Source organism: Rhineura floridana, chromosome 20, assembly GCF_030035675.1.
Source record: "Rhineura floridana isolate rRhiFlo1 chromosome 20, rRhiFlo1.hap2, whole genome shotgun sequence".
In the NCBI taxonomy this organism is placed as follows: Eukaryota; Metazoa; Chordata; class Lepidosauria; order Squamata; family Rhineuridae; genus Rhineura; species Rhineura floridana.
The window spans coordinates 6,994,667-7,009,173 of record NC_084499.1 but is presented as its reverse complement, the minus strand read 5'-3'; the positions used below and the strand labels follow the sequence as shown (position 1 = coordinate 7,009,173).

Below are 14,507 nucleotides of genomic sequence, written 5' to 3'. Positions count from 1 at the left end.
CCTCTTGGAAAGGCAACTCTCTGGACTAATTTCACCCTGCTGTGCTATGGAGGACCAGACTGGGAGGAGTGGGGTGCATCTGTGAACTACACAAGCAAGGACAGGGAATCTTGGCCTCCCAGAAGTTGCTGGGCTACAACTTCCATCATCCCTGATTGTTGGCCATGCTGGCTACTAGGTCTGATGAGAGTTGGAGCCCAACATTGGAAGCTGCCGTATACAGAGCCAGACTATTGGCCTATCTGGTTCAGAAGAGTCTACTCTTGACTAGCAGGGGCTCTCCAGGGTTTCAAGGAAGGATCTTGCCCAGTCCTACCTGGAGGTGCCATTGGGGACTGAACCTGGGACCTTCTGCATGCAAAGCAAGATGCTTTACCACTGAGCCACGGCCCTCCACGGAGTCCCAGTCTCTGCTTTACAGAGACCACGTAACTTTTGCTGGCACTTGGTGAGTCTCTGAACTGTTTAACTGGCGTCCTCGTTTTGGTATTTCCTGTGGCTTAGGTCTTCAAGCATTTGAGGTGGAAGCTGTGCGTGTGTGTGGCAGATGGGCAGTTCTGTTCCGTTTCTGTTGATCTTGGCCACACATTTTTCAACATCCTGTTGAGAGGCAAGGAATCCGTCTCCTCCGCTTCCTGAGCACTGAGTGGAATGTCATCGCCCTTGGGCGGGGCGGGGGAAACCTTTGCCTCCAACATATTTTATTGTAAGTTGGAGGGGAGGAGATATTTTTAATAGTATTTAAAAAAACCAATCTTCGTTGGGGTTGGATTGGTTCTGTCTACTTTCAGAAATGATATTTTCTGTACTTGACACATTGCATGATGGGAAGTCTGCATTGGTCAGGAAGCAGCATTCTTTGAGGCTGGAGAGCCCAGATAGCGTACTTCTCTGCCCTTTGCCAGCTCTTATTCTGGTATGTTGAGTTGTGTTATTTTTTAAAACGTTCTACCACTTAGGATTGCTAAAATTCCTGAGATTTAGGGTTGCTTCCAACTTGAAATCATCGACCACTCTGCAAAGAACTTAGTTGGCTGCAACCTGTTAAAGGATAGAACCTTGGAAGAGGGAGGAGTTAAGCAAGGTTGGGGTGGAGCCTACTATAAGCTAATTTAGTGGGGGACACCACCAATGGGATGTCAAGGTGATGATGATGATGTACTGCCTTCAAGTCAATCCCGACTTATGGCAACCCTATGAATAGGGTTTTCATGGTAAGCGGTATTCAGAGGGGGTTTACCATTGCCTTCCTCTGAGGCTGAGAGGCAGTGACTGGCCCAAGGTCACCCAGCAAGCTTCATGGTTGTGTGGGGATTCGAACCCTGGTCTCCCAGGTCGCAGTCCAACACCTTAACCACTACACCACACTGGTTCTCTCTGGATGTCAAGGTAGAATCATAGAATTGTAGAGTCAGAAGGAGCCTATAAGGCCATCGAGTCCAACCCCCTCCTCGGTGGAGGAATCCAAGTTAAAGCATCCCTGACAGGTGGCTGTCCAGCGGCCTCTTGAAGGCCTCCACTGTTGGAGAGCCCACCACCTCCCCAGGTCACTGGTTCCATTGTCCTAATACTGGTGTTCAGTTTCCTGGTGTTCAGTTGAAATCTGTCTTCCTGTAAGTGCAGAGGTTGGCACAGGGATAGGGAATTGGGGGCACAGGCCTCTTATCTGGCTCTCTGGACTGGACTGTTCCCAGGCCACACCCCCTCTGCGGCCACACCCTCCTTGCGGGTTTTTGCCAGGCTAGAATGTGCCTTTGAACTCCAATGATGCCTCGTTGGAGCATCAGGAGGGCTGTGTGAGTGTGTGTACAAAGGTAGAATGTATATTCATTGCTCCACCCACTTTTGCCTCTGCCCCACCCACCGTTAGCATGTGGCCCTCGGAAGGTTGTGCAGAAGGGAATGCAGTCCTCAGGTTGGTTCACCTCAACCATGAATGAAAAGGATCTTGGGAGCAGGTAATGGGAAAGAAAATATATTGTTTTTATCCTACAGTTTCTATGTTTGTATTTTTGTACACCAGTTAGAGATTTTTAGATGTTAAGCACTTTAGAAAGGCTTTATAGATAAATAAATAAATAAATAAGTAAAATACCTCTCTGCTGTAGGCCCCATCCATTTAAAGCACTATGGGTTCCCCCAAAGAATTCTGGGAAGAGTAGTTTCCTGGGCTCCTACTGGGAGGAAGTGCGGCATATAAATCTAATAAATAAATAATAAATGAAAAAAAGGGTGCTGAAAGTTGTCAGGAGATTCCCCTCACGGAGCAATGATTGTCAGAGTCGTTTAAAAGGCAGTCCCTCTGCCCAAAGAACTCTGGGAATTGTAACATTTGAGGGGAATAGATGTCTCTTAACAACTCTCAGCACCCTTCACAAACTACACTTCCCAGGATTCCTTGGGGGAAGCCATGACTGTTTAAAGTGGAATAATAGTGGGATAAATGTATGGTGTGAATGTGGTGTAGGCTCTTTGAGAAACATATGATTGTAGTTTGTTTAAAAACAGGGGTCGGCTACGTTTGTCCCATGGCCCACAGATGGCCCTGGCCTAATTTCATGCAGACATCCGCTTTATTTCATGCAGGTGACAAGGAAAAACAGAGGGAAATGGGGTGGCATAGAGAGAGAAAGGGGATGGTAGAAAGTGAGGGGTATATCTCAGTTGGATGGAAAGATCTGGCCATTTTGGTTCTGTCCGTTTCTTATTTTTCCTATCTTAAATTCAGTTCTCCACATTTCTGCAGCAATTGATTTTTTCCAAAAAAAATCCTCATGAAAATTCTCCGGCGTTTTAGTGTGAATTTCTCCGAATAAACACATTTTTGGAGGCAGTTTTGATTAGTGCCAATTTTTGCAAGCAATATCTCATCACATAGTGCATTTTATGTTGTTTTCACTCATATACTAACATGAATTTTTGTAAATATCGGTTGGTTGGAGAACTGCATCACACAATTCGAATAGGTGCCAGTCAGTCAACTTTATTGCTTGAGCCATAGGCCATTGCAAATACAGGTCAAAACTGAAAGGTTAAGATTGTCACCATAAAGCTACTTAAGGCATGCATTCTATACAAAGGTAAAAGGACTAATATACTTGTATAACTAGCCTTAAAATTACACTGCATTATTTAAAATCCATTAAAATTTAACTGCTTCAAAAGTTAAGAATCAGTAATAAAGCTAAAAGCAGTTGGTCTTAGGAACAGTAGATCAGAGCATCCCCATGACAATTTACTGCATTATCAGAAACATTTTTTTCTCAGATTTTTAGTGCTGCCAGGGCGAAAAGAGATACCATATGGGCTACAGAAGTATCTGACAGAAGATAGAGTAAGTGTGAATTTTGAAGGGTGGCTGTGTTTTGGATCTCCTGTTGTTTTGGAAAATGTGAGTTTGATACATTCTTCTTTAAATGTGAACTGAATGGAATTTCTCTCCCACCTCTACTCATGTACAACTGACTCAGGCCCTGTTCATTACCAGATCAGGCCCCGCCAAGAAAAAAAAGGTGTCCCAACCCTGTTTTAAAAGAAATAACAGGTGCAATCAGAATTGTGGGAAAGGGAGCTGATCCTCTTCCCATCAAGCTTCCTGCAAGTGAAAGCATGCACAGTTGCCATGAGCGTCAGCAGCGGGAGGAGCGGGCGGTCCTTCAAGATTTAGGCTTTCAAATAATTTGAAAGGGAGTCACGGTCCAGGAGTAGCAGCCACTGGGAGTGCGGGAAGGAGGTCAAAACTGTAGGGCAGGGCCGATTTTTTCCATCAGGACCACAGTGTGGAGGAAGGGGTTAGCCCTCCCGAGTGGTGGCGGAGGCCAAGTGGGATTGGTAGGGCAGACAGCAGGGAACCCACACAGCAGGTGGAGCCAGACCCAGAGCCAACTCATGCTAGTGTGGTCCCAGTCCTCCTCCCCCCCGCTGAGTTCTACAAGGGGCAACACTGAGGCTGAAGAGTAGGAGGCTGGCAGGCAGGGCCACCTCCTGGTAGTGACGGGGGAGAAATTCAGTTCACATTTAAAGCTGAATCTATCAAATCCACACTTTTCTGAAACAATGTGAGAATCAAAATGCAGTCCCCCTTTGTTCGCACTTACCCGAATTTTGCAATGTAGTTCTCCAACCAAACCATTTTTTACAAAAATGCATCTGTCGGGGGAAAGTGTGCATCAAAATGACTATATCGGGAGACTTTCCTAGCAAAATGTATAGTCAAAACTGTGTTTATTAGGAGAATTTGCACTAAAATGCTGAAGAATTTTCATGAGAAATTGTTATTTTATTGTATTGAAAATCTCAATAAAGATGGTCACAACAGCAAAAAAGGGAAAGACATTGTTTTTTTAAAAAAAAAAACCCCGCAAAATTGGTGCAGAAATGAGGAGAACCAAATTTCAGATTGGAAAAATGAGGACCAGAGAAAACCGAAATTGGCAGAGCTTTCCATCCCTCCTGCCTGGACTGGTTGTAAGTAAGAAGGCAAATAGATGGGGCTGAGGGCAGACTGGGATTGGTGGGGCAGAGCTCCATTCACCCACTGACCCTCCCTTTTTGAGGTCCTGATCCTGATTTCCCTCCCCTTTTACTCCCTGTGCCTGCTGTTTCTGCTTTTGGCTCTAGTTTCTACTTTGGCTCTGAACCTCTCTCTTGCTGATAACCGGGGGGGGGGGGGCGGCTCAGCCTGTGGCCAGCAGGAGCGGATGCTGCTGACGCTTTTGTGATCAGTTAAGGCGTGATTTGAGTCATCTCAGCTTCCCGTGGGCTGGCAAGAAGGTATTGAATGAGCCAGAGACCGAAAGAGTCAGACTAAGAGAGTCCTGGGCAGGAAGTGGAGGAGGAGGGTGTCAATTCTAGAAGGAGGAGGCGGCGGTCATTTTTATGTTGTCTTTTGAAATGCAGGCTGCTGGTAGAGTTCGGGAAGAAATTCAATTTGGTTCACATTTAAAGCTGAATATTCAGAATGCACAGTTGCCAAAAACTATACGAGAACTGAAACACAGGCAACCTTCAAAATTCACACTTACCCGAATTTTGCAATGCAGTCCTCCAGCCGATGTTTACAGGAATCGTATATCAAGGGAAAGCTCGCATAAAATGAAGATATTAATGCAAACAACTTATGAAATGCATTATATTAGGAGAAATTGCTTTCAAAACAGTAGTCAATACTGCATATAAAAATGTGCTTATTAGGAAAAATTTGCTCTAAAATGCTGAATAATGTCAATGAGGATTTAATTTTTTTTAAAATTGCAGAAATGTGGAGAACTGAATTTAAGACTGGAAAGATGAGGAACGGAGAGGACCAACATTAACAGTTCCTTGCGTTCCTTAGCGGCAGGGTCTGTGTGTGTTGTTGTTTGTGAAGAAATTGTGCAGGGTTTCCGCTAAGGAAAACTACAAAGGGCATCTGAATTGCAGTCGGTGCCTTGTCTTGTGGAACCTGGGCGTGGGCACTTGCAGGGGCATTACTAGGTACTTAGGAGACTGGGAGCACAGAGGCCTGTGACACAAATTTGCAAATATTTCAGAGGCGGAGGGCAGGAACCCAATTTCTGCCCCTTGCTGTCAGGGCTGCATCTGAGCTATGTGGTGCCAGCAGGATTTTCTGGGCCCAAGATTTGGATTGGGCTCCCTGCAAATTGAAGGTGGTGGGTGGCTGAGGTCATATCAGCACTTGCAAGCAAAGTACCATGTAGGCAGAGCAAATGCATTTTTTTCCAAAAGGGGGGGTTGTAGCCAACTTTAATTGGTGGTAGCTAATTTTACTTAGAGCAGGCCCACTGAAATTAATGGGCCTAAGTTCATTAATTTAAGTGGGTCTGCTCTGAGCAGGGCTAACCTTGGATGGTATTCAGTGCTAGCCCTACTCAGAGTAAACCCATTGAAATGAATATATATGGCTAATGTAGGTTCATTAATTTCAGTGGGTCTACTCTAAGTAGGACTTAGCTGAATGCAACCTACGGACAGGAGATGTAGGACCTGGTGCTAAACACCTATGCATGTTGTGTATACATCAGGGGTATACACATGCAGGTATAAGGGGATATACCTTTTTCAGGCTGTGGACCACATTCCCTTTGTGGGCGACCTTTGGGGGGCCACATGCCAGTGGTGGGCAGGACCAGAGGCAAAAGTGGGAGGGGCCACAAATGTGCATTTTACATTTTGTACAGCAGGCTTCTACACACACACACACACATCTCTCCCTCTCCCCCAGGCAACGAAGAGGCATCACAGTTGAAGGACATATTCCATCTAGGGAAACCCTTTGAGGAGGGTGTGGGGCAGGGCTGGTGAACTGGGGAGGCAGGCATGGCCTAGGAGAGTCTCGAGGGCCAGATAGAGAAGCTGGGGGGGATACATTCGGCCCCCGGGCCTGAGGTCCTCCATCCCTGCTCTGTGCAGACTCTGCGTTGATGGTGTGTGTTTTGACTATGTCAGTGCTCTGAGATGGTTGGGTCTTTGGCTGATCTCCAAAGGGGCAAAATCCAACATTGCGTCTCGAGTCAAAGGCACATTTTCATTCCAGCTCATCACCCTACAAAGGGAGCTTCCTGATCTGTTTCCTGCCTTGCACACTTCTTGCCCTTCTTGTGTGACCTTTCATCCAAAGTGTCAATCATTGCCAAAGCTACTTAATAAATGGTACTCTGAAGTTCTGGAGTAATGCTGTTATGTCTGTGGTGACAACCTGTATACAGATAGCAACACCAGTTTGCTAAGTATGGATCCACAAGAGGGACGTATCAGCAGGCTTGGGGCAGAAAGGGAACCAAGATTTGCAATAGCGCAAAAAAAAAAAGTTATAAGGGGAAAAAAACAAATGGGGGCAGGGGTCAACCCAAAAACATCCCAATGTGGGCTGTGCAGGCTTAGCGGCCACAGAATACTGGTTGGACCAGGCTGAAAACTGGAGAAAACAGAGAGAAGGGTTATCTCCTGGAGTGTCCTGGAAAAGAGCAGAGTTGACAGGCAGGAAACTAAACAGGAGTGCTCCTGACTGCAACATTTTTTTTTGCAGGTCATACTGGTTAGTTTGATCACTGTTCAGTTTCTGTATACTTTCTAAGCAGCTGTAAATCCTGATCTTTTCTGCTGTCCAGTCAAGTGCCTGCACATTTCCACGTAACCATTTAAATGTGTATGCCTCTCACGGGAATCTGCCTTTGTAAAAATGCTGTGTGCATTAATGGCTCTCTCTAAACAATAACAATAATACATGATCATTGGAGCCCCAGAAAAGGCCTCAAGAAATCTGAATAGATCGATCAAGGGCGTTTGAGAAATGAGAAACTGAGTGGGGTTAGACTGGAATAGATTGGCCCTTTAATGTTTGAATTGATTATTTTATTAAAATTATGCATGGTGCGGAGAAAGCGGGTGGAGAAACGTTTTTCTTCCTCTTGTACTATTAGAACTTGGGGCCGTCCAGTAAAGCTGAATGTGGGAAGATTCAGAACAGACAAAAGGAAGTATGGAATTCGCTCCCACAGGAGGCAGTGATGGCCACTAACTTGGATGGCTTTAAAAGAGGATTAGATAAATTCATGGAGGAAAAGGCTATCAATGGCTACTAGCCAGAATGACTATGCTCTGCCTCCACATTGGAGGCAGCATGCTTCCGAATACTGGAAACCACAGGAGGGGAGAGCGCTGTTGGGGTGATGTCCTCCTTGTGGGCTTCCCGTGGGCATCTGGTAAGCCACTGCAGGAACAGGATGCTGGACTAGATGGGCCACTGGACTGGTCCCGCAGACTCTTCTTAGGCATGTTTATAAAAAGATGCATGGCGCGAGAAAGTGGGTGAAAGGTTTTCTCCCTCCCTCAGTACTAGCCTTTGGGGTCATCCGATGAAGCTAAATGTTGGAAGATTCAAGGCAGACAAAAGGAAGTACTTCTTCACCCAACACACAGTCAAACTATGGAATGCGCTGCTGCAAAGAGGCAGTGGTGGTCACCAACTTGGACTGCTTTAGAGGGGAATTAGACAAATTCATGGAAGCTGAGCCTAGTCAGGATGGTTCTGTACTACCTCCACTGTTGGAGGCCACGTGCCTCTGAATAGCAACCACTGAGCAGTCACTGGAAAGAGCTATTGCACTTGTGGCCTTCCCACAGGCATCTGGCTGGCCTTTGTGAGAAGTTGATCTGTTGGAGTTTGGTATTTGTTGCAGGGCTATGGAGTCGGAAGCAATTTTGGGTGGAGTCGGAGTCGGTAGAAATGTACCGACTCCGGCTTCAAAATAAAAACTTTCATAGGAATTTAGGAAAGTTTTCTTGTTCAGAAATATTAATCAAATAAATATATTTTTTTTGTTGTTCTGTGCCTCCAAGTCGACTATAACTTATGGCGGCCCTATGAATCAGTGACCTCCAAGAGCATCTGTCATGAACCACCCTGTTCAGATCTTGTAAGTTCAGGTCTGTGGCTTCCTTTATGGAATCAATCCATCTCTTGTTTGGCCTTCCTCTTTTTCTACTCCCTGCTGTTTTTCCAAGCGTTATTATCTTTTCTAGTGAATCATGTCTTCTCATGAGCGTGTCATGCCAGCTTGCCTGCCTTACCCTGGCCTGCATTTAAAATGGCTAACTCCCAAAGCTTTATGGGGAATTCTTCCCCTTAACACCTTCCTTGTCAGCTTGCTAGCAAGCAGTTAAATCTTTGATGTTTTTTCATCACTGTGACTTGGTGATTTTTACAACACAATGGAACCAATGACCTAGAGAGGTAGTGGGCTCTCCGACACTGGACAGCCATCTGTCAGGAATGCTTTGATTTGGATTCCTGCATTGAGCAGGGGGTTGGACTCGATGGCCTTATAGGCCCCTTCCAACTCTACTATTCTTTGATTCTATGATTCTTTGTGTTTGTGTGTGTGTGTGTGTGCCTTCTCCATTGGTATAATTTTGTTATATTTGTCTCATTTTTTTTTATCCCACTTTTCTTCTAAGGCAAGCTTAGCCTGCATGGTGGCCTCCAGCTGTTGTTGGACTCCAACTCCCATATGCCCCAGCCAGCATGACCAATGCTTAGGGCTGATGAGCGGTGTAGTACAAGAGCTGGAGGGCATCACATTGGCTGCCCTTGCTCTAAGGAACTCAAGGTGTCACATTAGGTTCTCCCCCCTTCCCTATTTTATCCTTACTTCGGTTGGTAGCCCAGCTACGTCCCTATTTGAGTAAAGAGGACCTTACATCAGTGGTCCATGCTCTGGTAACCTCACGTTTGGATTACTGTAATGCGCTTTACGTAGGGCTACCTTTGAAGACAGTTCGGAAGCTACAGCTAGTGCAAAATGCGGCGGCCAGATTGCTGACAAGGACCAAGCGGTCCGAGCATATAACACCTGTTCTGGCCAGCTTGCACTGGTTGCCAATATGTTTCCGGGCTAGATTCAAAGTGTTGGTATTAACCTATAAAGCCTTATACGGTGCGGGACCACGATATCTTGCGGAACGCCTCTTCCGATATGAACCGGCCCGTGCACTACGTTCTGCTACGAAGGCCCTCCTCCGGGTTCCAACTCACAGGGAGGCCCGGAGGGTGATGACAAGACCTAGGGCCTTCTCAGTGGTGGCCCCCGAACTATGGAACAGTCTCCCTGAGGAAGTACGCCTGGCGCCGACTCTGCTCTCCTTCCGGCGCCAGGTCAAAACCTTCCTATTCTCTGAAGCATTTTAAGTTACACTGATTTAATTTTAAAAATGTTTATTGTATTGGATTGTTGATTGTATTTTAGTATTATTTTGTTATTCATTGTATTTCTATGCTATTTTATGTTCACCGCCCAGAGAGCTATTGCTAGTCGGGCGGTATATAAATTTAATAAATAAATAAATAAAATAAATAAATTTGTGAGGAAGATTAGACTGTAGCTAGTGCGTCACCCGAGGTCATACAGTGGGCTTCCTGGCAGAGTGAGGATTTGAAGCCAAGTTCCCCTTATTCTCTTCCGACACTCTGCCTTGGGGATAGCCAGTATGGTGTCATGGTTAGGGTGTTGGATTAAGACTTGGGATACCCAGGTTCAAATCCTTGCTCATCCATGAAGCTCAGTGGATGACTTTGAGTCAGTCACTCTCAGCCTAACCTACCACACAGGGTTGTGAGGACAAAATGGGGAGGGGAGAACAAGGAACACCACCTTGAGCTCCTTGGAGGAAAAGAGGGATATAAATGTAATCAATCAATCAATCAGATGTTGTTGGGCTGCAGTTCTCATCAGCCCTGACCCATTGGCCATAATGGCTGGACTTGATGGGAGTTGTGGGCCAAAAACCTCTGGAGGGCACCATGTTGGCTATCCCTGATCCAACCACTCTACCATATTGGCCACCACCGTGTGAGGGCAAATGCTCTTGTTTGTTATTTCATTAAAGATGCAACAAAAATGTCTGAAATGAAGAGTTTAAAAGACACACACCCTAAAAATTGGAATTTGGACCACGCCCATCGCACCATCTTTTAAAAATCAAATGATTGCAGCTTGAGGACTTGCTAGAAGGACGTCTTTATCTCGAGCCTGGACGACTTGATCTGAAAGGAAGCAGAGAGGAGAGAAACATCCTGCGCTCTGCTGGCTGCCGGCACTGGGGGACTGTGAAACTTTTACTTCTTGCTGCATTGAGGATGTGACTGATCTTAAGTGCAGATTTACCCACAATTCCCCCCCCCTTGTTTTATTTAAGTTTGCTATTTGATAAATAAGCTTTGGAAAATAAATAAAATCAAAACCAAATGCTGCTTGTTTATATTCAAAGCAAGAGTATTAAGTATTTTAAACGGGGGGGGGACTTTCCGTGCCCCCCGCAGGGAGCCACTCCTCCTTCACTGCAACTGCTGAGAAAGAGAAATCTGGGGGGGGGGAATACAGGGTTGCTATGGCAATGCTACTTCAAGAGCAGAGTTACCATGGGGAACAGCCGGGTAAGTATGTGTTGATGCACTGGCAACTGCAGTTGAGGACCTTCCCCAACTGGAAACTCATGTCTTGCGTGACACTGTGGACCCATCTGCGCTATGCATTTAAAACAATATCATACCAGTTTAAACAGACATGGCTCCCCCCAAAGGATCCTGGGAGCTGTAGTTTGTTAATGGTGCTGAAAATTGCCCTTTCCCCCTCACAGAGCTACAATTCCCAGAGTGCCCTGGGAAGAGGGATTGATTGCTGCCGCCCTGGGCTCCTACTGGGAGGAAGGGTGGGATATAAATCTAATCAATAATAATAATTGTTAAAAACACTCCGGGAACGGTAGCTCTGTGAGAGGAATAGAGGTCTCCTAACAACTCTGAATACCCTTAATAAACAACAGTTCCCAGTATTCTTTGGGGGAAGCCATGACAGTTAAACGTGGTACAATAGTGTTTAAATGTACGGTGCACGAGGGGCTAACAACTTAAGAAGAGCCCTGCCGGGTAAGGCCAATGGCCCATCCGTTCCAGCATCCTCACAATGGCCAACCAGGGGCCCATGGGAAACTCGCCAGCAGGGCCTGAGTGCAATAGAGTGATGTTCAAATAAACGCAGGGTGGCATGGTGTGGGGAACCTTTGGCCCTCCAGATGATGCTGAATGGCAGCTTCCTGCAGGCATGGCCAGTAGCCAGCGATGACGAGAGTTGTCGTTCAGCAATACTTGGAGGGCCAACGATTTCTTATGCCAGATTTTGTCTTGTCACTGTCAGGAAGTGGCATTCTACCTGTTCTAAGGGTCCTGCACACCTCTTAAGGACCAGGCTTGTTGGCTGTAGGTGCTGATTCGGCGTAATTTCATCTGTTTCTAACATAGGCATGAGTGCTGATCCTCGGCTGAAACAGTATAACCAATGCACAAGAAGGAGGTATTGCCTGCCAGGCTTGGGAGGTTTGCTAAAGTAAAAAAAATAAAGAAGTTACACATGCCCCAACCCCCATGGGGAGGAACAGTGGTCATACCATGCTAGCCAGGCGGAAGGGGGAATGGAATGGAGTGGAGGTGGAAGGCATGGCTGCTGACGGCAACGTTTTGTTGCAGTTCCCACTTGCTGTGGAATGCCCCTCTGACACTGATAACTCACAGCAGCTTTTGCCACGTATGGCTAGCGCATCAGCTACGCCCCTTCTGTTAGCCCTGATGGCTATGGTCTATCTACATTGTCGGAGGCAGAATGCTTCTGAATACTAGTTGCTGGAAACCACAGGAAGGGAGAGTGCTGTTGCACTCAGGTCCTTCTTGCGGGCTTCCCAGAGGCATCTGGTTGGCCCCTGTGAGAACAGGATGCTGGACTGGATGAGCCACTGGCCTAATCCAACAGGGCTCTTATGTTTTGGTTTAGCCACACTTATCCATGCACCAATAATGCCCAGGCTAGATCACTGCCATGCTGGGGTTACCACTGTGGTGCCCATGGGCACCAAAGGGCCCACAGTGATGTACCAGGGCCCACCAGGCTTTATAATGCTCTTTGCACCAGATTATAATTTATAATGGCTGTGTGAGTTTCTCTGCGCTCTCCACGGATTGCTTACACCATCAAGGACTTCTAGTCATGATGGCAATGTAATACCTCCAATATTTGAGACAATACCGTTTTGAATGCCAGCGGAAATTGCAAGTGGGGAGAGGATTATTGCACTCAGTTCCTTGTTTCATGGCATCTGGTTGGCCACTGTGAGAACAAGATTGCTCCAATAGATTGGCTTTTGGCCTAATGCAGCAGGGTGTTTCTTAATTCCGCTTTAGGCCCTCCACGTTCTGACTGGCCTGCAAAAGATTTGCAAAAGAGGAGAAAGGAGGCAGTTCTTGCCTCTTGTAGCATCCAATTAGATCTGTTCTCTCTTCTGTCCATTGTAACTGTCCAATGAGATGAAAACAGTTCTAATTAAACAGCATCAGCAGAGGGAATAGAGGAAATACTTCTAACTGGATGCTATCTGGAAGTAGTGTGGACTTGGATGAATGGCATTGCCTGGGCCTCAGTGCAAGGTAGACTACAAGAGGAGGAGAAAATGGAGCAGGCAGAGAGAGAGAGAGAGAGAGAGGGTGTGCATGTGCTTAGGAGTGACAATTCAGTCAGAGACATTTGATTTGGGGAGGTGGGAAGAGAGAGGGAGAAATGCCTTGGCTCACAGAAACAGAAAGTCTTCTGTGAAATTGGCATTTTATTGTCTTCTGTGAAATTGGCAGCTTTTCTGTCAGGAGAGGGGGAAAGTTTGCCTTCTGTGAAATGGGCGGCTTGTGACTGGCCCTGCCCCCCTAATCAGCAGCCATTTTGTGCATGGGCATGCCCTCCCATGGCAGCCATTTTGTGACTTAAGTACTTAAGAAGCGTCTTCAACCAATACCACATTTTGCACTTGCACTAAATTATAAGGACATAAGAAGATGGCCCCACCTGTGCCAGCACTTTGTCAGAACGTAGTCATTGTGGCTAGTAGCCAGTACACATGCGCTCATGGGAACATATGTATGTTTTCAGAACTGTCGGCTCAGAGTGGCCTGGCCCCCGCAGGGATATTCAAGGCCCCCTCCTAGTATTTTCAACTTCCATCTAAAAAAAGATCTAGTCCCTGCTGACAGAATTCTTCCCGCAAGTAAATAATTTTTATACATAGTAAGCTACCTGTATTTATATTCTGCCTGCTCTGCAATGATTGCCCCCACCCCGATTCCCTACCACCATAAGATCTCTGGTTACCTGCTTGTTTCTTTTCATCTTCTCCCACCCTCCCAAAGCTGCCTATCCGGATAGTAAATGTTGCTCCCAAGTATTTTGAGATGCAGCAATTCTAACAGGCTTTGCCAACCTGGGGCCTTCCCTCTGTTTTGGACTACAACATTGGCCTCAGCCAGCATGAGCCCCAAAGCGGTTTACATAAAATAATAAAATATAACTATGGGAGGGGGCTGGCTGTACTCTCTCTGACCCATAGTATCGCTCTGGCGTACATATTCAGCCCTAACAGCCTAAGGTTGATGTGGCTATTGCCACCCCACATTGCTGCCTTACCTACGAGATCCTACGAGGTGGGGTGGGGTAGTCGTGTACATTACTACATATAATGTGTGGTTTGACCCCCCCCCATATTATAATAATAATAATCTTTATTTCTACCCCGCCCTTTTCCCAATAGGACTCAGAGCGGCTTACCACTAAAAAACAACACCATTAAAACATACAGAAGTATACAATTAAAAATAGAATTAAACTATGAGAAAAATTAAAACCATAAAACATACTTTAAAAACAGCGGACAATTTAAAATAATAAAATAATATAATGTAGTCACCAAACCTATGACACTTAATCCTGGTCGTTCTCTATCCCAAATGCCCGTTGAAATAAAACAGTCTTTACTTGTCGCCGGAAAGACGGTGTTAGATCCAAACCCAACACGCAAGCTGTCCTGTTACCCCAGCTCGCTTATTACACCCCAGGAGAGTGCGGAGCTGAGTAAAAATGAACCCACTATCAGAGATCAAACAACACAAAACAAAGCCTTTGCAAAGGGGACCCAAT

General features: G+C 46.0%; 1 protein-coding gene across 2 annotated transcripts in view; it reads left to right on the top strand.

Moving 5' to 3' along the window:
- The first annotated feature begins 164 nt into the window (after positions 1-164).
- ST6GALNAC6 (ST6 N-acetylgalactosaminide alpha-2,6-sialyltransferase 6) overlaps positions 165-14,507 on the top strand; it is a 67,062-nt gene continuing 52,719 nt past the window's right edge. For both annotated transcript variants that reach the window (XM_061604428.1, XM_061604427.1), the window contains exon 1: positions 165-448. In XM_061604428.1, the coding sequence (XP_061460412.1) occupies positions 165-448 (284 nt within the window). The remainder of the gene's footprint in view (positions 449-14,507) is intronic.